Source organism: Pseudopipra pipra, chromosome Z, assembly GCF_036250125.1.
Source record: "Pseudopipra pipra isolate bDixPip1 chromosome Z, bDixPip1.hap1, whole genome shotgun sequence".
NCBI lineage: Eukaryota > Metazoa > Chordata > Aves > Passeriformes > Pipridae > Pseudopipra > Pseudopipra pipra.
In genome coordinates, this window is record NC_087581.1 from 34,471,229 (window position 1) to 34,493,715 (window position 22,487).

The 22,487-nt window shown below is 38.0% G+C and overlaps 1 protein-coding gene across 9 annotated transcripts in view; it reads right to left on the bottom strand.

Moving 5' to 3' along the window:
- Positions 1 to 22,487, bottom strand: part of PRUNE2 (prune homolog 2 with BCH domain) — a 146,432-nt gene that overhangs the window by 100,391 nt on the left and 23,554 nt on the right. For all 9 annotated transcript variants that reach the window (XM_064641119.1, XM_064641118.1, XM_064641112.1 and 6 more), the window contains exons 2-3: positions 1,914 to 2,018; positions 1,234 to 1,436 (exon numbers count right to left, since the gene is read on the bottom strand). In XM_064641119.1, the coding sequence (XP_064497189.1) occupies positions 1,234 to 1,436; positions 1,914 to 2,018 (308 nt within the window). The remainder of the gene's footprint in view (positions 1 to 1,233; positions 1,437 to 1,913; positions 2,019 to 22,487) is intronic.

Genomic DNA, 22,487 nt, shown 5'->3' on the forward strand with positions numbered 1-22,487 from the left:
ATGGCCAGGCTTCGCGAACGAATATTTGGGAAGGGCTCTACCCATGTTTGTTACAAGTGCATTGGTGGTTAAAAAGGCCAATATGAGATAGACATGTCCGGTTACAGCTTGATACATTACTAAGACTTAAATGTTTACATTTCCTTCATCAAAATCTATAAAAATTAATAATTTTAAAAAAAATTTCTACATGTGCTGAAAATATCCCTCTTTATATAGAGAAGATCTTGCATTTTCTCCATTGAATATTTTGAAAACCTACAAAAATACTTACAGGTTTTTTTTTGCATTTAGACACTTTACATTTCTGTTTACAATAGCAGTAACAAAGCCAAACTAAGTTTAATAATAAAATGCTAATCATACTTCTTTAGAAAATAGAAACACAGAAAGAAATAGTAATAAACAAAAAGTAAACATTACAGACACTTTTTACTGTGAGAAGTGAATGATGCACCAAACTGATGGCTGGTAAAGAATCAACAGTTATAAGATTTACATTATTTCTCTCTTCAGATTTCCCCTACTTTTATTCTTATCCACAAACCTCTCAGAATAGGATGGAGCCATATCATAACAGGATGTTACTCATCTTCAATGAAGTTCTAAAGGGAGTTGGAAGTAAAAAGAATTCTTCACTCTGGGCAAGACAGGCAGACCATTTTACAAAGGCTTCCTATAGAAGATTCACTATGGACTTGTAAATAGTGCCTCTGAAGAATAGGTATATGGACTACAGTCTCCCACAGAGCAACTCTGAGCCTCTGGCACTGATGGCATTTTGAAAAAAATGTCGTAGTTGGTAAGGACTACAATAATCCATCAGCCATCTTAACAGCACATATGGAAGTGTCTGGGCACCTCCAAATCAACAGAAGAGTTTTAAAGCTAAACTAGCTAAGAAGCAGGAAAAAACCTCTGATCTCTTATTTAATGGTCACATGAAACTTCCAGACTATGTGAACTAAATTAAAAAATCTAATCTAAGTTGTATGAAAATACAAGGTTCTTAAAAATGGAAGTTCCGTTAGAAGTGATGGAAACACAACTATTCAGCTTCTCGCATTCATTGAATGTAAGGAAAGACAAAATATATCTTAACTTCCTTAGCATATCAATATTAATAGCAGAATATCAATATTACAGCAATATAAATATTACTGTAGAAAAAATGTAATTTTTAAATTAGTTCAAAGTCATGTAAGCCATTTTATTGTACATAAACCACAATACCTTGTCAGCATGTTGCTATTTAAAAGTGTTAAAGACAACTTCCCTTCAGCATTCAGCTGGTGCAAATTGATTTCATCTCGGAAGATATGGAATGACTCTGGGATATTCAGCTCTTCCAGTATAAATTGTGTCTCAGTGAAATAGCTAAAGTCTCTTCTTGGTATGTTCAATACAGGTAAGCAAAGAACGTCAGGAGGACTGACCTGTAACACAGGTGCACATTTGTCAGAATTGCATAAAATAAGACCCATTTTAAACAGGAAGATATTTTAACTGAGTGACTAATTAGAAACAGCCTGGATTTTCTGTTTGAGTTTTCCTTCCCCCTTTTACTTAATTAAAAAAAAAAAAATTGCCTTTTTTTTTTCCTTCATCTTCTTCTGTTTGCCTCCTACAGAGTAAGTGGGAAAGCCAGAAGAGAGAAAGTTTAAAGAATGAAGTACAGGGGTGATTTTTTGCTTCTATTCAATAAGTCACCTAACTGCTATTCAAAAAGACATTTTTTTTGTATGGAGGAAAACGTAGATTATTTATATTTTAAAAACGCACCTCTAATAATAACAAAATCATTGTTCAGGATAAAATGTTTTTACAGTAAGTTTTAATTGACTTAACAATAAGATGTCTGTAACAACCTGGAACAAGTGAATTAAGACCACTCAGTCCAATTTTTCCATTACCTTGTCCAGAAAGTAGGCATAGGCCAAGGTAGAAATGAGCGAATCCAAATCACAGGGTTTATTCCCAAGAACAACATGGACTTTTTCCAGGCGTTTGCTCCTTTTCTGTAACAAATTACGAGACAATTGCAATGAGTGACAATGAGAAAAAAAAAGCCAAATCGCCAAGACATTCAAACACAAGTTAAGTATCAGGTGTTGTTTTCAGTTGGAGTACTTTTCAGCACTGGATGAAGGAACAGACTTACTGTAGGATCAGACATTCCTTGCTTTCACAGCTCCCAAGAAAGCCAAGAACTCTTAAGTTTCATAAGAGACCAAACTTTAGAACCCAAATGAGGTCTGACCTGACAGAAGTCCCTTTCGCAGCAAAGTAACAGATAAGCAGCAGCTTCAACGTACATGTGTAAAAGCTTTTCAAAACACCTCACAAATCTAGTAAGAAAAGCAGTCCTAAAGAATATGGAAATACAAACAGTAAAACACACGCATACAATAAGTAGGAAGTCATACTTTTATTTTTACCTTTTTTTCTTTACTCAGCTGAAATCAGCAAACAGACAAAGTAACTGGCTTTAACCCTGAATCTTCAGAAGCTGAACACAGCTGAAGTACCATGGGTTTTGAGTTGTTCTCACTAGCAAAGGAAACTGAGTCTGTTCTGCACTTAATAAAATCAGGAGCCTTCCAAACAAGAGGAAAAGAGAGATCTACTGTGTGAAAGCAAAATATATCAGGGAAGTTTCTACCTTTTCATAATTGCACACGCAAAATATCAGGTGACAATATTCTCTTGTGCACACCATTAATGTCAAGCTAGCTGCACGGAAACATTGCAGTTTATTTTCTTTCAATGAGCTATGCTTCTTAATTGGAGAAATATACCTGACTAAGCTAAGGGAGATGTTTCAGAACCAAACACATGCAACTAAATATTTTTGTTGTTGGCATTTACAGGCTGATGTACTTTTTGCTATCTTGAATTAGGATTCTGGACAGCAAAAAAGATTTCAGTCTTCCAACAGAAACATATAATTGTTTTATTTTCCCCAATAATTACAAATGTGCAATTTTTTTTAAACTAACCTTTTTTCTTTGTGTCTAGCCTTAACTCTACCTGGATATAAGGAATTAATTTAGGTCTCTTTCCCTTTATGGAAAGCAGCCATCAAAAAATACCTTTGGGTAATAAAACCAGGACGTATTTTCTTCATTCCCTGTGTATGGGAAAAGACAGTTAGCTTTCCGAAGAATACAACGACTGGAACAGATATGTTCATTTACGCTCTAAGTCTTCACTAGCAACAAACTGTCTCCATTTTCCTCTTTTCAATATAATTTTTGTAATATATTCTTCTGCAGCATACATTTCTGATTGATCTGCCACCCTAAAGGATGAAAATAAAGTTCATGAGCTCATCCTTTTTTTAGTATTTTTTCAGTGAATAGAAGTCTTTTTCTTCAGGCTCATATTAACTGCGTAGTAAATGACTCAGCTCTAAAAAAGAAGGAAATTGAATGAACTGACAAATTGACTATTAAATCTACAAAGTTACCCACCTCTAGGAATCCAGTGCAAACAACAATTCTATAAACTTTCAAAAATTTGCTATTCTATCTCTACATATTCAGTACCTATAAAATTAATTGCCTCCGATTGCTCAGATTCCCCAAAACACTATCCCATGTTGAACTAGCAACAGTCATATGTGTTTGCGATGAACACCAGACATATTCATGTCATCAGGTACATGAGTATTTTCTCTTGAAAAATGAAGACATTTTTAAATCTGCACACTTGTTTTTACAACTCACATATTAGCTCTAGTCTCATTACGCAGTTATATTGCAGTCCTAAAATCTGTAGAAAATCATGTAGGAGAACTACCGAAGATGGAAAATTGTCTTTGTCTTAAAAGCTGTTTAAAAGAAAAAGAACAATTCACATTCCTAAAAAAAACCCAAAACCCCAAACAAATGACCCAGTATCTTTTACTCATTTGTATGTTTTGGTATGCCTCACGCTCTTTATTGCCTCTTCAGGAATGGGGACAGAACAATTACACAAATATTGAAGAATTCTAAGGCTGAAAGTTTCTCGCTCCTACACTTAACTTCTGAGGAAATGACAAAAGCAGGACAATAAGGAGCAGAATACAAAGAGTATATAGTGGAGCATGAAGGATCTGAAGACCATCTCTTTGTAATCCAAACAGGTTAACTAGCCATCTGAGGACTGATTTTTTTACTCCAACACACCAGAATTTCATCAAACATATAAACCAGGACTGTGGAAGGACAGGCTATCGCCTTGGACTCTTCTCAAGAGCTTAACAAGAACTCCGAGATGGAATTTACTAAACTGAGATTTTAATATGACAGACTAACAGTGAGAGGGTGTATTTCTTGGTCAGGCTGTTAACATACTATCACTCCAAACAACTGCTTTGTTCTTCCAGAATATTTTAGCCCAAGACAAAATATGCAGTCGAGTTAACCCATTAGCTACTGTCGAAGCAATGGGAATGAAAAATAAATTTCTGAAGGCTTTCAGTGGTTTCTGTTGCACACTGCCTTTCTCTGGTCACTCCTGAGAGAATATATTTTTGTTTCATCCACTTCAATTGGTTATTTTAATGACTGTACCTCTCCCTAAGTAAGAATCTGTACATTTGCACAAAATTACTTTGTTTCAGTCACTAATCTCTCATTTTTTACTTTTTGCACAGTGATTTTGCTATGGGGTTTTTCTAATAAAATACGAAAGCTATTCTATTAATGTTAAAATACAAAGTCACCCTGTAGGCTTAATAAGAAATTCACATTTGTATTTTGCAGATTTCAAGACCAAAATTGGCCAGAACAAACAGCAAAGACAGTCTCACATCCTGATGTGCCTCACATCCTGATGATGTAAAACATGCTGATGAGAGAGAAAAGTGATAGTTCACAACTTGTTTTACCAGTCTGAAGAATTTTCTTCATTACAAGAAATGTAATTTTTGAAGGCATGCCTTCCAATATCAAATCACCTATAACCAAATTTATTACTAATGATAAAGTAAAACAATATTTTAAGAGTTGTAGAATACGTTTGGTCAGCTAATTGTTCTTGTGTTCTGGAAACTCATGAAGGGAACAAAACATTAAAAATACAACCTAAAATGCCACTCAATTATTACTAGAAAGCACAAGATGATGTTTGTTACTATAATTGAAACCCTCCGTTTTCTGAACAAATATTCTTATCCACATAAATAATCTCTTCTCCCAAAGACAAGTCTGATTTTATGATCCTTGCAGGTCCCTTTCAAATTCTATGATTCTATGATACCTTCCTAAAAAACTGCATAAATTTGATATAGATAGAAACAGATGAGACCTGCAGACAATCTGCACCAACCACATTTAGAAGTCTCATCCTAGCAAGTCCCATTAGAGGCAAAGTTAACAGGAAGGTTAGAACCATTGGGCTAAGCAGCAACTCCCATAAGCACACAGATGCAACTCCAACCACACATCAGCAGCTATGGTCTGAGAGCCACCACATGCAAAACTGACCAGCTGAAGACATCTCTATAGGGAAGCAACTAAACAGGTACTTGCTATCTCTGACACAGCTCAGTATATTAATACTGAATTATTTATCTTATTCCCCAGTGATAACCACTAAAACAGCTCAGTGACACAAAACCCACACCAACCAATTCATATGGACAATACTTTCTACTCCAAGCATCTTTATTATTTGAACTGTGGTTTTATCTGTTGTCAGAATCATTGACAATATATTTCAATATATTTATATTTTAATAGATTACTCAAGACAGCATCTCCCTCGTTCTATTTTAGCACAGGAAACCTTCTTGTACCAACAATACAGATGCTCAATCTGAAATCTGTGCATCTGGTAAAAGATAACTGCCAAACTGCAGAATGCTACTGCAAACATTCATCTTAGCATAAGCTATCCTAGGCCTATGAAAGTAACATTTTTAACCCTCAATCTGATTTGTAGCATCTTAGAAGTTGTAGAAGTCAGTACCTTCAGCATGACATCACTTCCTCAGATAACCATTACTGGCAAAAAGGCATCGCTATCCATGGGCAAAAATCTTGAAATACTCTTTCAGGAACCACCAGGTCTTGTTGTCTGTAACCACAATGGGGCTTACTACAACTTTTAAAGTAATCAAAACCTAGCAAAAAGGAGAGCACTGATAGATGTGGATTTATGTTATGGGGAATAACTGAATAAATTGTTACAAAACTATTTACGTATTCAATAAAATTATATTTTAAAATCAATGGAGCCCTCAGAACCTTTGTTTTCATCTTTCAAGGCTTATATCTGAACTTATCCTTAATAATATAAACAGAACACTGCACAAAATAAGTGTTCCTTGCGACATACTGCCTTTTTTTGTATATTTGGAACAAACATATGGTATCCCTCAATTCCCACCTCAGACAAAGGTTTTCAAAGAGTATAAAGAAGAAATGGAACTCTAGCTCAGGTGACTCCCTCAGCTCTGACACACTCATATGGGAAGTCTCCCCTGTTAATTTGGTACCACCTCTTCTGAGGCTGGGGAAACTGTCTCCTCAGATTCTATGGCTGCTTATAGTTCAGGAACCAACAGGAATCCAGCATGAGCTACTGTCTGTCATTGTGACTTGATTTCTTATCTATTTTTTCTAGAAGAACAAGACCCAAGGTAAGCCTTCCACTGACAGTCCTCACATGCTGTTTTAAAGATCTTAGAATCACAGAATGGTCTGGGTTGGAAGGGACCTTCAAGATCATCTAGCTTCAACATCCCACCCCTGGGCAGGGACATCTTACATTAGACCATGTTTCTTCCAGCCCCATCCAGCCTGGCCTTGTACACTTACAGGGATGGGGCATCCACAGCTTCTCTGGGCAACCTGTTCTATTGCCTCACCACCCTCACAGTAAAGAATTTCTTCCTAATATCTAATCTAAACCTGCCCTTTTTCAGTTAAGGACCATTCCCCCCTGTCCAATTATTACATGGCCTTGTCAAAAGCCCCTTTCCAGCTTTCTTGAAGGCCTCCTTTACATACTGGAAGGGTGCTCTAAGGTCTTCCTTGAAGCCTTCTCTTCTTCAGCATGAACATCTCCAACTCTCTCAGCCTGTTTTCACAGGACAGGTGTTTCATCCCTGAGATCAATTTAATGGCTCTCCTTAGGACTCACTCCAACAGGTCCACCTCCTTCTTACATTGGGGACCCCAGAGCTCCAGGTGGGGTCTCACCAGTTGAGTAGAGGGGCAGAATCACCTCCCTCGACCTGGTGGCCATGCTGCTTTTGATGCAGTCCAGGATGTAGTTGGTTTTTTGAGCCCCAAGTGCACATTGCTGAGTCATATTGAGCTTTTTGTCCACAAACACTCCCAAGTCTTTTTCCTCAGGGCTGCTCTCAGTCCGTTCTCCACCCAGCCTGTATTTGTGTTTGGGATTGCCACAGCCCAGGTGCAGGAGCTTGCACTTGGCTTTGTTGAACTTCATGAGGTCCACACAGGACCACCTCTCAAGCCCTCTGTGGCAGTGAGAGTCATCAGTGATATCTTTTTTTCCACCCTTCCTGCTCTTCTCTTCACTGAGCAGAATTTTCTTCTGTTCTTCCCCTCTTACAGATCCAATATAGGATTTCACCGACATTTCCTCTCCCCTTATGTAGCTCCTTGAATGGCTTTTTACTATCTTACTCCTACTCAGTAATAATAACCTCCTAAAACTCTCCATATATACTCTCCAAAAATATAACTCTGGAGCATGCCCTCCAAGGGTCAACCAAGCTTACTGCTTATCTTGGAGGTCTAAGGCTGTTTCCTTTTCCACCACCTCATATAGAACTAGTTTGCACAGTCAACTGCTTGCTAATCAGCCAGTTTTGAGAAAAGCAGGCACATGGATGTGAGGCTTCCTCTTACAGGTCTTTCCAAGCAAAGACCCCAGCAGAGAAGCCCACAAACCCAGAAGAAAAAGCTTTAGATCCATAAACTCTATGAGGCTTAGCTGCAATAGGACCAAAATGTGATTAATTCCTACAGCCATCAGAGCTAAACCTAAGAGGAATCATGAACTCTCAATACCTCTAAGAATCAAAAAAATGTAGGAGGTTAATGATGAAACTAGAACTCATAAATTAAACTACATAAGAGACCAGTGACCTCTTAGTGCTGACGCTTTTTTGTTTAGCTAGATTAAACGTAAATTGTAAAACACAAACTCTGGATGCCTGGGATAAAATGAATTAAAGAAATTATGTGTAATTTTCAGATGACATCAGTCAGGATAATTCAATTTAGATCAGACCTACACAGATTAACATTCACTTATTGTGGTCAGAAAAGAGATTTATAAACATTGAGCTACTTCTGGAATCTAGTAAGAGATCTAATTCTTAGATATTTACTACAGAGAAACTCTCATATCTGCTCAGTTTTGTTGTCTATGAACACATAAAAGCCTTAGTATAGCACAACTGCATTTTTATGCAACTGCAGTAAAAATACCATTTCACTGCAAAGATTTTGACTAGGACATATTACCACAGTGATGGATCAAACTACAATATTCCAGTAAAAAATTACATTGTTTCTATTTTTTTTCTTCTGTTAATACAGAATCTGAAATCATCTTACAAAATAATAAATCCTGAAGATTCAAAATCACAGAATATGCTGAGTTGGATGAGATCATCGAGTCCAACCCTTAGACCTGTACAGGATGATCACCAAGAGTCACACCATGTGACTGAGAGTATCATCCAAACACTTCCTGAACTCTGTCACACTTCGTGCTGTGACCACTTCCCTAGGGAGCCTGTTCCAGTGCCCAACCACCCTCTGGATAAAGAACATTTTTCTAATATCCAGCCTAAACCTCCACTGATGCAACTTCAGGCCGTTCCCTCGTATCCTGTCACTGGTCACCACAGAGAAGAGATCAGTGCCTGCCCCTCATCTTCCCTTCATGAGGAAGTTGTGACTGCAATGAGGTCTCCCCTCAGTCTCCTCCAGGCTGAACACACCAAGTGACCTCAGCCACTTCTCATACAGCTTCCCCTCAAGGCCCTTCACCAGGTCTCTAAGAGGTTTATATCTTTCTTATATTGTGGTGCCCAAAACTGCACACAATATTCAAGGTGAGGCCGCCCCAGTGCAGAGCAGAGTGGGACAATCCCCTCCCTTGACCAGCTGGCGATGCTTTGCCTGATGCCCCCCAGGACACGGTTGGCCCTCCTGGCTGCCAGGGCACTGCTGACTCATATTCAACTTGCTGTCGACCAGGACCCACAGATCCCTTTCTGTGGCAATGCTTTCCAGCATCTCATTCTCCATACCTTCTAAGGTAACTCCATCTGGTTGGTGATTGCCCAGTCCTCTCATCTGTCAAGGTCTCTCTGCAGGGCCTCCCTGCCTTCAAGGGAGTCAACAGTTCCTCCCAGCTTTGTCAGCTGCAAACTTGCTTAGTATCCCTTCCAGTCCTGCGTTCAAGTCATTTATGAAGCTGTCAAAGAGCACAGGGCCCAAGACAGAGCCCTGTGGAACTCCACTAGTGACAGATCACCAGTCTGATGTTACCCTATTCACTGTTACCCTCTGTGCTCGACCCGTGAGCCAGTTGCTCACTCACCACACGGTGTGTTTACCCAGCTGTACATTTTGCTGGACATTTTGTCCAGAAGGATCCTGGGAGAGACAGTATCAAAATGAAATCCAAAAAGATTACATCAACTGGTTTCCCTTGATCAACTAGGTTGGTTGTCATAAAACGAAATCAGGTTTGATGAGTAGGACTTTCCTCTCAGGAGGCTGAGCTGGCTGTGATCAATGACTGTTGTATTTCAGCTATTTTTCAATATTTCCCAGAATACTCTTCTCCCTAACTTTACCAGGCACTGAAGTGAGACTAACAGGCCTGTAGTTTCCAGGGTCCTCCTTCTTGGCCTTCTTGAAAATCGAAATAACATTCACCATTCCCAGTCAGCTGGGACCTCTCCAGATTCCCAAAACTCTTTCTAGCATAAACAGGAACACCTACAAAATGCTCCCTGTCTCAAGGCAAAAAAAGTTTACTCCACACACTAACATGCCACAAATGCACACACAGCAGCCACACACAGCCTTGCTTTCTGAGCTTTTTGCCTCTAATTTCACTAGTTCTTCAGTCCATCAACTGCCATGAAATGACTGCATTTTAGTGCATGGGATGGGACAGTATTTGTCAAGCATAGCAATTCTTTCAAGGAAGTAACAATATGGCTCAACAGAAGCCTATTAAAAAGAAGTTGCAGAGTCACATAATAATACAGCATCAGATACAACACTGAAAGCTTTTCCAGCCGTGTGGCTGAAGCACTAATAAGACAGTATAAGCTGCACAGGCATACTTAGCTTTTCTGGAGGTGCACAAGGGAAAAGCCTAATGATTCGGACAAAGGCCAAGATAGTAAAAAAATCTGTGTTGCAATATTTAAAGTCATTTACTCACATGAGAGATGATTTTTGTACCTACTTGGTAGGTCTGGAATTCTACCTCCAAACCGGAGGTGCAATTTAATGAGTAATCATTTTGGAGTGCATCCTGCATTTGTCTTGCCTACTACATTTGCAGTATTATACTTCCATTGGCCTGAGGGCTTTTAAGGTGATTATCCTTCTCTGTTGTCAAAGAAATGGCTTTATGCCAAGACAAAGTTAATTTGTCATGAAAAGTTCAAGTTAGTTAAATATTTCATAAGTCTTTTCAAAAGAAAGCTTTATACTGGCCTGGAAAAAAAGGAAAAAGATGGTCTCTTATCCTGATAAGTCTTTGTTTTCCCCAATTTTTGAGAACAGACAAAAAACTATTACATTTCTTTGCTCCTGTACAGGTACAGTATATAATATATAGTAATTTACGGTACTAGTTGTAAAATACCTGGTTACATAAGGATTATTCCCTAAGGAACACAATTTAGTGGCAAAAACTTCAAGTGTGCCATATTTTAACCATTAGCTGTTGAATATATATTGTGCAATATTGCTTTACTTAAAATAAGATTAAAAAAAGTGGAATAATCAAGAACTCAATACCATTCTTAGAAATGGCTGGATAGGCAGAAAATATCCCCTGATACTTTGCTTTGAATAAGATCTGATGACAAAAGACCATGACTAGTCTATAACAAAGATAAGGAAAAGACCTTCACACCTTAGTCATAGAATTTACCTGGGCCCTAACTGATACATGTAATTTACCCAGTCTTATTTGCACTACTCTCTGTACTTCCCACAGTAGGTTGAACACAGCCTTATGGTTATGTCTGTCTTCTGAAATTAATACTTTAAAAGCTATATTTAAGAGTCAAGCGCTTGATAAAAGGAGTTTTATTTAAAAATGTCACTTCCCAGTTTCACGGTATTCCATAGAATTATACTGTTCCTTCAAAATTAATGATGGAAATGATGCAGGTTAACTATCTAGCATGCCAGACAGACAAGGAAGTCCTATCCCTAGATTGTTCCTGGAATTTCCACAGGACAGGAACTCTTTTTTCCAGTCATTTATAATAAATATTTGGCATGGTCAACTATTGCTGATGAGAATTCAGTTCAATATATCTGCATTATCAATAGGCCCTGATTTGGCATTCCGCAGACAGATAAGCTTAACATTGTTTATCTACAAACATCTACTCTCTTTTCAATTTTAATTAATTTTACAGCCTATAACTACATGCAAGTCTACTCTGCCTGGTTTTGGAATACCTTCTCTCTAACTTATCACATAGATTTATTCACATTGCAAAAAAAACAGAAACAAACAATGACTTCTACAATCAGTTTTTATTTGAAAAAGAATAGTTGGCATAATCAAATAATGCATAAATTCCATTTAAATATGAAAAGAAGCACCACAGAATTGAGAACATAAATCAAAATCTTGTTGGCTCCTTTTAAAATTAGATTTATTCCATCAGTTGGATTGGCATTGATTTTTCATCATGTTTTATAGGCTTTACATGTTCACACTCTCTTGCTTCTCCACATTTTTGCCTTTAGGATCAACACTTGAGAGACCACTTCTACTCAGTCATGGGGTGTATGTATACAGAATACCCGATAGTATGTGGTTTTCAAACTGAATCATACATGGGGTACACATACACGCCCACAATCACACACATTTTGGAAGCTTGACTTCGTCTCCACATGTTTTGATTCCAACTCTGCTGTTAAACTATGGTAAAAAATGCATTAAATCAGACAGACATTAAATATGCTTTTTCTTAGAGAATTAAAGAAATATAAGTTTTTATGATACAACATTAAAAAAGTGATAAAAGGAAATACTTATTTTAACGACCTTAGTCGCAGTAAAGATATCACGTTACTCTTCCTGCCAAGATAAAACAGGATATACTCTGCTGTTGCTGAAAGACGAAAATGTTCCCAGCAGAATGATTATTTAAGTTTGACTCAGCAGTACTTCAACAGCCTGTCAATAGGATTCTCTATCACAGAACTGAAGTAAAAATCCAAGTTCCCTCTTCCTTTTATGCTGCATTAGCTCATTTCTTGTTCAAATTAATGCATTCTGTGGAGGATCAGTGCTCTCGCCTAATAACTGTGTATGAGCAATACAGCATACAGCAATTTAACTCTACAAAAGAACAAGTTATATTCCTGCTCTAGGTCATCTTTAGTATCTAAAGCCAGCCCCATCTTCAAATTTGCAGTTCAACTTACATTACTTCTCTTCCTTCTCTTTCCCCATTTGCCACTTAACATGCAGAGGTGAGACCAGGATACTTATCTAGTTTACAGGACTTGATAATATTCATCTCTTTCAGGAATTGTTTGGCTTACTGTTAGGATCAAAGTGCTATTTGATATATTAGAAACAAACGAGTTAAAAGTAAGGAGCACATTTACCTGAGGAGCAGAGCGATCCCATCATATTAATTGTATCAGTTCTGTGTTTTGTCAGGAGGTGACTGGTGGCCATAAACCCCTACATCATACACTGCAGAGCTGAATGAATTATAGAGAGCAAAGAGAAAGTCTATTGGAGAAAAAAAGCTGTGTTTGTTTTGGTGAAGGTAAGGGAATGCAACTCAAATAATGCGGTTAATTTACCTGCCTCTCACAGACTTAACATCTGACCTTGGAGTGTTTGAGAAGTTTAGCTGCTTCTTTAAAATGAAGGAAGCAACTTGGCAAATGAGAATACGAGTCAGTAGGCACTTGAACACTGTGTTGTACAGGAGTCCTTGGGGTTGAGCTTCATGTTTCTTATGTCAGTGTAACCCTTAGGTGACAGGCACCAAGCTGAACAGGAAACCATACCTTGAAGTGAGCCAACAGACCAGCAGAAATATCATGAATGAGCAAGAAAATCATAGCTGGAGGAGATGATCAGGAGGCCAAAGCCACTTCCACTTTTGCCTTTCTTGTTCAACAGTTTTTATCATACTATAATTCTAAAATGGCTTACTCTCTGATAAGATTGATACAGACAAGATATCTTTTTTTTGTTTGGGTTGGGCAGGGGGTGGGGTTTGACTTCAGTATTATTTTAGTTGCTCTTTCTTCTTCCACACTAAAAATCAGAAACCAGTTAACATGTACTCCTCTGCAGAGTACAGCAGGCAATACTGCTCTGCCTGCTCTAAACACCATTCCCCAAAAACTCCTTTCATATCTTTGGCAGTTTTGTCTTCCATGAAGGAATTCTATTACTGTTTTACTCCTGTTGTCCTTGTGCTGGATAGATGTTTGGTTGATTTGCTGTAAAAGCTGAGCACAGATTAAAAATTGCAATATTGTGCTTGTTGGTAAAATGACAGTGCACTCAGAATGAAACTTGACTTTACAAAACCAATCCTTTTTTTTATTTTGGATGTTATGAGAAGAGAAACATACACTTCATTATGAGAAGGCACTGCCTTTTTACTCATACCATAATTAGTTACGTCTATACCATTCAGATCTCTGAATTGCCCTCACCGTAATACTAGTATCAGAGCCATAGACATATTGCATATGAGCAATAGAAAATCCATAATTACATTCCAGTATTACTTTTAACATGCATATGATTTCAGTGTATGTCTAATAAATCATGTAGCTTTAACGTCTAATACTCTTTTTTACGTAGATGGTACTAAAGCAATAGAAATTTGGAAGTAGTTTATTTAGTATGTTAGGCTGGGTTCAGGCTGGAGACAGAGGAAATATGTTACCTCTTGAACACATATGCAAAGGATATAATCCATACATCAGAAGTCTCCACATATGGAGTAATCCTCTTTCTCTGATCATTTGGGCTGTGTCTGAGTATCCAGTCTGTTCATGAAATCCAAACAGGTCATTAATACAATGACCCACTGAGTACTTCTTGGAACAGTGTGAAACCACCTTGGTCAATTTGCCTCAGCAAAAAATTCAATTCAGCCATTCTCCACCACAACATATCTCCCCTCCAGCACAATCAAAAAGGCATAACCCAACACCTATGCCAATATTGTTGAACTCGGACCTTAACACACGCCGGTGGGATCTTCTCAATCACTCATGGTTCCTGTTGGATTGTCTGTCTTTTGCCACAGCAGAACCAGTGCAAAAATGTAGTGCCAATGTCTCCAAAGTCAGACACATGAAATTTAAGGGCTGATGCTGCATTCCATTTCATCAGCTAATGCCAGTGTATTTCTTCAGAAGTCAGTAATCTAGACATATCATGTATCTTGCCTCTGCAGTCAACGTTCCTACACATCTTCCTCTTATGATGGCAAGAAAACTCCACAGAGCTTTCCAAATTGCTCTCAGGTCACAAAGTATGTTTCAGAATAAACATTAACCAAAACCTTTTCTGAATCAGGCTTCCCCATCTATCCTTGAAGCATTAAGAAGGCATTCAAACATATTTCCTTGATACCATTTGGCTCACTGCAGATTTTTGCTGTGTTTTAAGCACACTATTGACTGCATTAAATAACCTCATAATCACATTTAAAGGCTTAGTGATCTAGTGCCACCAATACACTAAAATATATGATAACAAATGCAGTCAGCATTTTCCATACCATATGCTTGTAAATATTATTCTGCAGGGAACCAATTAAAACTATGGAAAATTTGGAACACAGGCATATGGAACAAAACAAAGCAACTTATCTTGTCACCATGGTGCTTGCTCAGTACATCAATTAGGGAATGGTGATATTATAGGACAAACAAATGTCACTTTAATTAAAGTGTGCTGAAAGGCAATATACAATAGCAATCTAAAACATTCATTTTTGCTGTGCTGATGTTAGTTTTCCTTCTAATGAGATACAACAGGTAAAACATACTCCTGTAAAAACAAAAAATCCACAAATATTCCTATTTGAAGAAATGCAACACTAGTCCTAATTTATTGAAAAAACTGCCTATTTTAACATTCAATGAGAAAAGGGTAGGAAACTGAAATGGAGTATTTGGGTTTCCGGGAAAATATTTAAAATACTGCTAAGGATATAAGATTCTTTCAGGGGGAAAATAGGTTTGAGCAGGGACTTAAATGTTTTTCTCCAAAAATGCAGTGCATCATGGAAAACACTGAATCTAGTTCTTGTATTCGTCCAGTGCAATTGACAATGTAAAAATAGTAAAAGAACTGGAAGAAATATCACTTTAAAGCAAAAAGTTATCAGGAGGTAGAATCATGATTATCTGATCCCTGAGGCAAGCTGGAAAAGACTGTAGGAGGAAAAATGCTCAAATTTGCATTTCCCATTCCTCCTTGTACTTCACAGTTCAGCACCGCAGTAGTTAAAGCCCCACAAAGCACCACAGTGCTCATTAGAGAGATTACCAAAAAGATTAAGAACCTAGAGGTTACATATTTTGGGTAAGACTCCTGCATTATTACTCCTGCATAGTGCCAATGACACCTTGAACTGACATACAGATGATGATGCTGCAAACAATATTTATAATGATGATTATTATTGTCCCTCTGATGCACAACTCCATTTCACATTACTTTGTCTTGACACGGAATATATGTGTAACCAAGCCATGTTTAATTTAATGCACTTGAACAACTGGTACAGAAAAAAAAAAGGGAACCAATTGTGTTAATCCTGTTGGTCATCAAGTAACGTTACAGCACAGCCAAGATCTGTCAAGAAATACAATACAATAAACACCTCTCTCTCATACAGAATTATAACCAGATTGTCACTAGCTACTAAAAAAAACCCACCTTGAATGGAGGTGAAAACTTCAGTAGTAATGGTAAAGCCTATTGATTGCACAGACAGACTTTTATCTATCAAGGTAGTTCAATATCATCTCATAAAAGATACGTTATAGAAAGATGAACCATAGAATTAGAGAGTATAAAGTATTAAAATTACCTTTATGGTAAGCATATCAACTATTGCCTTAAAAGTGCGGAAAACATTAGACAAAATATTTAAAGTGTAATTACAAAGTAAATTCAAGCACTGTTTGTATTATAAAACAATTTCTTTAAAGGTATCACATTAATTTCAATTAAAAAAATGGTAAGCACTAACAGAATATAAAAGCAACAAACACAACTAGCAGAGATTTTTTCATTTCAGATTTGGCTCAGTTTCATTCATTTTGATTAAAGTTTTCACAATGTATTATTTCAAATTTTATTAAGCAGAATGAAACAGTAGATATAAATTGACAAATTCACATATGAAGAGATACTAATGACTGAGTAAGATATCTTCCTCAATGACAGTTTTGCTGAATCCTCTTAACACCAAAATGGGCAATTCATCATCCGTGCCAAATCTGCTGTCCTAGCTAATTCAAAAGACAAGAAATACTTTAGAAAAAGATATGGTTACAACAAATTACATTAACATTTCAACTTTACCCTTCAATATCTTCTAGTTCTATATTGAACATGCTATGATGTATTTTTAATCTATGTAAAACACAGGTAACTATGCCTTCCCCCACACAGGGACTTGCTAGATTTTCCCCAGTAGTAAAGGTCTTGGTTTCCAATTGAAGAGCATACTGTCAGGAAAAGCAATGTTCATTGACTTCTATGCCTCCTGTAGTTAAGTACAAAGAGTACAACGGTAAGGAGAGATACGTAAGCTAGTAAAGAAAATCTGCTTACTCTGAGTTACTTCCACTAAACCACAGAGCTCTGAGCTTGTTTAAATTCTGATTCTGAGGGTAAAAAATATCCGAGAGCACAAGATCTTTCCTAGGTCCAAAATCTCTGGGGGTGACCTCAACCAACCAACCACGACAACAAAAACCACTAAAAAAAACACAAATCAAAGTAAATAAAAAGGACATATACAAACCAAAATATCTAATGCAGAAGGTTGATCACAGCAGCCAGACCCTCACTTTCCTACTGGTAAAGTCTGAGAACACTGGTAGGGCATCTAGAATTGTAATTCAACCCTACCTTGGCAACTAGCAACACAACTTACTCCACCGCATGGACAAGCGTTATGTGCCAATAAGACAATTCCTGTGTCTCCAATTATGAGAATGCTGCAACACATGAACTACAATTTCTCTGTATCCTCAACAAGTTCAAGGTGTTAAAGGGATTCACTGCCCTTGGAGATACTGACCAAGCATCCAGATTAACACCTGTTACCACAGGAACAGTGGTAACATTAGAAACTTTGATGTCATGGCTTTTCAGTGTAAGGTCACTCTCTGTTCTCAATTTGATATTTCTTTAGCTTATTATTTCTGCTTAGTTAATTGCATAAATCTCAACAGATCAGAGGACCACTACACAGCATTTTGTGTAATAAAAGCATTTATCACTGAAAGAACAAAAGGAAAAACTGCACAGTTTTCTTTCCCTTATACGGGAAGCATGTACTGGCCTTGTGATGCTGTTGAAAGGGTATGTGTTCAGCGTTAATGGAATTAGCAAAGTCTATTAAAAATAAACACAGAGTAATTCTTTCCTTTCTTTTAGCAGCTAAGTAGAACAATAATTTCTCTTAGGATCACTCAAAGAGGATATGGTATATTGGCAACATAATTATACACAGTCATATTTGAACATTTAATCTCTAGCTGTAGATAGAGTTTATACGTATAAGCACCAACATGTACTTGCCACTCCTGAATAAAAAAAGCACATAATGTCTTAAAAAAAACATACTGACTTAAGAGAGATTTGAGATTTTCCACTGCATGATTATTCAAATGTTATTAGTAAGACGTTTTCAACCTAAGGCGACTGAAGGCCCACACTAAGACCTTAAACCATCTTGTCTGAGAGTTGCTCTATGCTGATGATGCCGCCCTTGTTGCCCACACAGAAGCAGCTCTGCAGCGTTTAACATCCTGCTTTGCAGACGCTGCTGAGCTCTTTGGGCTGGAAGTCAGTCTAAAGAAGACAGAAGTTCTCCATCAACCTGCACCTCAGGAAGTCCCCCATCATCTCCACATCACCATTGGCCAATCAGAGCTCAAATCAGTCCAGCAGTTTAATTACCTCGGTAGCCTCATCTCCTCAAATGGTAAGATTGATGGAGAGATAGACAACAGATTGGCAAAGGCATATAGTGCCTTCGGAAAGCTTCATAAAAGAGTTTGGCGAAATAAACACTTGAAGAAAAGTACAAAGATCAGTGTTTACAGAGCCATAGTGCTGTCTACTCTTTTATATGGATCCGAATCATGGGTCATCTACTGCCACCACCTGCTGCTCCTAGAACACTTCCATCAACGCTCTCCGTACAATCCTAAACATCCACTGGTCAGATTATGTGACCAATACATCTGTTCTAGAACAAGCAGCAGTCACAAGTATTGAGGCCATGTTACTGAGAACACAGCTGCATTGGGCAGGGCACGTCTCCAGGATGAAGGACCACCACCTCCCTAAGATCTTGCTTTATGGTGAACTTGCCACTGGTTGCCGCAAGAGAGGAGTCCCGAAGAGAAGATACAAGGACTCCCTGAAACAACATCTCAGACTTGGCCATATTGATCAACATAACTGGTCTACTCTGGCCTCAAATCGGGAGGCCTGGAGACACCATCTATAACGCTGCTGCTTCCTTTAAGAAAGCACGCAGGATCACCCTTGAGGAGAAAAGGCAACGCAGAAAGAATTGTGCCTTGCAGAATATACCACCTAAGGACTCTTTCTGCTGTGCCTTCTGCAACCGGACATGCCTGTCTCGTACTGGCCTTTTCAGCCACCAACATGCTTGCAACAAATGTGGGTAGAGCCCTTCCCAAATCTTCGTTCGCAAAGCCCAGTCATGATGAGTAAGACGTTTAAATTTATACAAACCATCAGAGGCTTTGTGATTTGAGTCATCTATTATACAGATGACTATGAGAAGCAAATTTTGAGAATGAGATCTACTTATAAAAATAGAGTGCAATGCCTGGAGATCCATATACACTTGCTGAAATCACATGAATATTGCATTCCTGTAATTTAAAGACCAACCTTACAAATACAGTGTAATGATGTCCAACAATTTGGGGGACAGGAATGCTAATAATTATGCTTGTTAGTGTCACAAATAGGATAAAAATAGAAAGTTTAAATTTTATTTAACTTTTTTCTTTAAAACCAGTCCGTAAGATATACAGATAGCAACATACATACATTTTAACAAAATGCATGACTTAAATTAGCTGTTCTGTTATGAAGGGTATATCATGATGCATTTGGGCTGAGCAACATGCTTAAGATAGCATTAGCAAGAAAACCTGCAGTTCTTGCTCTGCTGACAATTAGTCTGTGAAATCAATTAATGTGACATAAAGTGATAGCTGTACTTAACAATAAGACAAAATCTAACTTTAAGAGCCTTTTAAAAATGCACAACATGGGGAAAGTTAGTAACACACGAAATCTACACTTAACTGGTCATCATGAAGGAATTCTCTTTTCAGGAATGCTTCATCATAAAAATCAACATTCAGAGAATGTAGTAAAAATATTAAATAACAAGAATTTTTAATTAATATGTAACACCTCAGAAAAATTTGCCATCCATTTTGGAAGTCTGAATACTTTGCAAATAGCAGGACACAGAAGACAGATACTACCATTGTCTAAGCACTTCCTTCATCCATCATCAGCCTTGGTTCATACCAATAGCATGACACTACCCAAAAATTAAACTAGCAGAGTCTCAGTATAAACATTCTGAGAGGAAAAGGAAGGGGAAGGGGGAAAAGGGACATTTCAGAAATTCTGTCCTAAGCAAACATAGCAGTATGGTATTTTCCCAGATACAAAGTATTATTGTTCCCAGACACAAAAGTGCCTTTTTTAAACATTATGTAAGTGCAACTGACTCTCCAAATACCAGATTTGACAATATCAATTACAGTTCAAAGTGAACCTCAAATTAAAGCTGCAGAAAGAACATGAACCTTGGCAGCTTTCTACAACAGTATTAGTATGTTTCTCCTATTTCCTCCAAAATATCTTTGGTTTTGCCACATAGTGTCAAGCTGTACTAGTGCTACTTACTTACTTTAGTATAAGTTACTTGACCCTTTTTTCAAGCTTTACTCTACAAATTATAACGTAGCCAAGATCCCATCTCTAAGTTACCAAAAGTTTGACTTCACTTTTCACTCCTAAATGTCTTCCACTTTTTAAAAATACTTCTACATTTTATGTTTTTGATGATTTATACATTTTTATGAAGAAACAATTTAAATGTCTGTGGTGGAATGAAGTTACAGTAACCTCTATGTAGCACAGTTTTACCATCAAAAGGTAAGAGCCTTAAATTATGGATACAGAAGTGCCCACAGGTATGAACTCTGGACATTTTACAAGTTGAGAGTTGGTATGTGCATGTACCAGCATGTAGGCATGCCAGCTATGTTCAGACTATCCTCCTATTTAATAACATGGAACTACTTCTATGTAAATTTCTAATACTTTAAAGATGAGGAATACCTGCTTAGGTATTAACACTCCACATAGGAGTTGTGTACAGAGAGGAATCTTGGTTTCCATCCCCACCTCAAAGGTTATATGGTCAGTCCTTTCCATCATTGCTCCAATGCCCCTCACTACCCGGACTGCCTAACTAGAACTAGTTAGGCCCAACTCCATTCCCACCCTTCTGCTGGTTTCCTGGCATAGCAGCTGTGTGGGTCTGAGGACAGGGACAAAACAGGTATCACAGCTGACTTACTGAGTACATTTACCTTAGAGATTATCATAAGCTTAAAAAAATCATATTGCACTGATGTTCCGTGTCTTCCTTTTTCTTCCCACTGATAGCAAGTCCAATTCCAGGATTTTTAATTAAATAGCAGATGATAAGGAGCTAAAATCAGACCTGTTGATTCTCTCCTTCTGGGACACTGCAAAAGATGCACTTCCAAGAGATGTGTTTTAAGAGAAAGAGACTAGACAGCTTTACTATTAGGTGCTGGATGACAGACTGCCCTGTCAAAAATAGAAATAACACTGTGGCTTAACATGGCCTTCTTCAGAAGGAAGAGAAAAAAACTTTCTTCCCACAGACGATTTAGCAGCAGAAGCTATGAGCACCATAGAGGACAGGGAAGGGAAAACCCATCTCTCTGTGACTGGAAACACCCCACTATTTTCAACTGACATTTGGTTCCCTAGATTAACACTGCTCTCTGGCCTCCCATACAACTATCAAATTTATACAGGTGTTTGTGAAGAAGCAAGATTCATGATGGGAGAGGTTCCAGGCATGGAGAAAGACATACAGCAATTGACAGGACTTTATTATATGGACTTTACCGTTATTATGTGGTTTCAGATATGTGTATTGCATTGTATCCACACTACACAGTGCACAGCCTGGCCATGCCCGGGCTTGCCAGGAGTTTGCCTGCTCCCTGCTTCCCTGTTCCCCTCTCTGATAGGCTGAAGAAGCTGCAGAGAGGAGACAGTTACCATTTGCCCTTTCCTTCCCCGGTTCCTCCCATGTTCCTCCCCCTTTGCCTGTGTCCCTATTCCAATTTGTTCCCCCGTTTGTCTGCCTCATGTTCCACCCCATGTTCTAGCCCTTTCCCCACCTGAACTCATAAAACCCCGGCACGCCTCAATGAAGCATTCCATTTGCACCTTGTTGGGGTTGACAGAGAACCTGTCAGCAGCCTGGCAATTAGTGATGAGGAATGTAAACAACTTTTAGGAAATATTTACTGTAATGCCAGACAGAACAAATGTAATGCAGCCCAGACCAAAGGTCACCAATCAAGATGTGTATAGTGTCACCAAAAGCATGTCACAGCATGGACAGTGTCTTCAGTGTCACCAATAAGAGTGTGTGCAGTGTCTACAGTTTTTTATGCTTGAGACTTTTGACCAACTGTGTTGTGTCACGATAGCGTACAAAGAGTATAAAAGAAACACTTTAGAGCAATAAACAGCTTCCTGTTCACCTTACACCTGGACTACGTCTGATATCTGTGTCGCTCTGGCCGTTCCGACATTAACAGCAACATATGGAGACACCGACGTGATTGCAATGTTGAAGAAGGATTTATCTCCAACTGCGGAGCTGCCGTGAC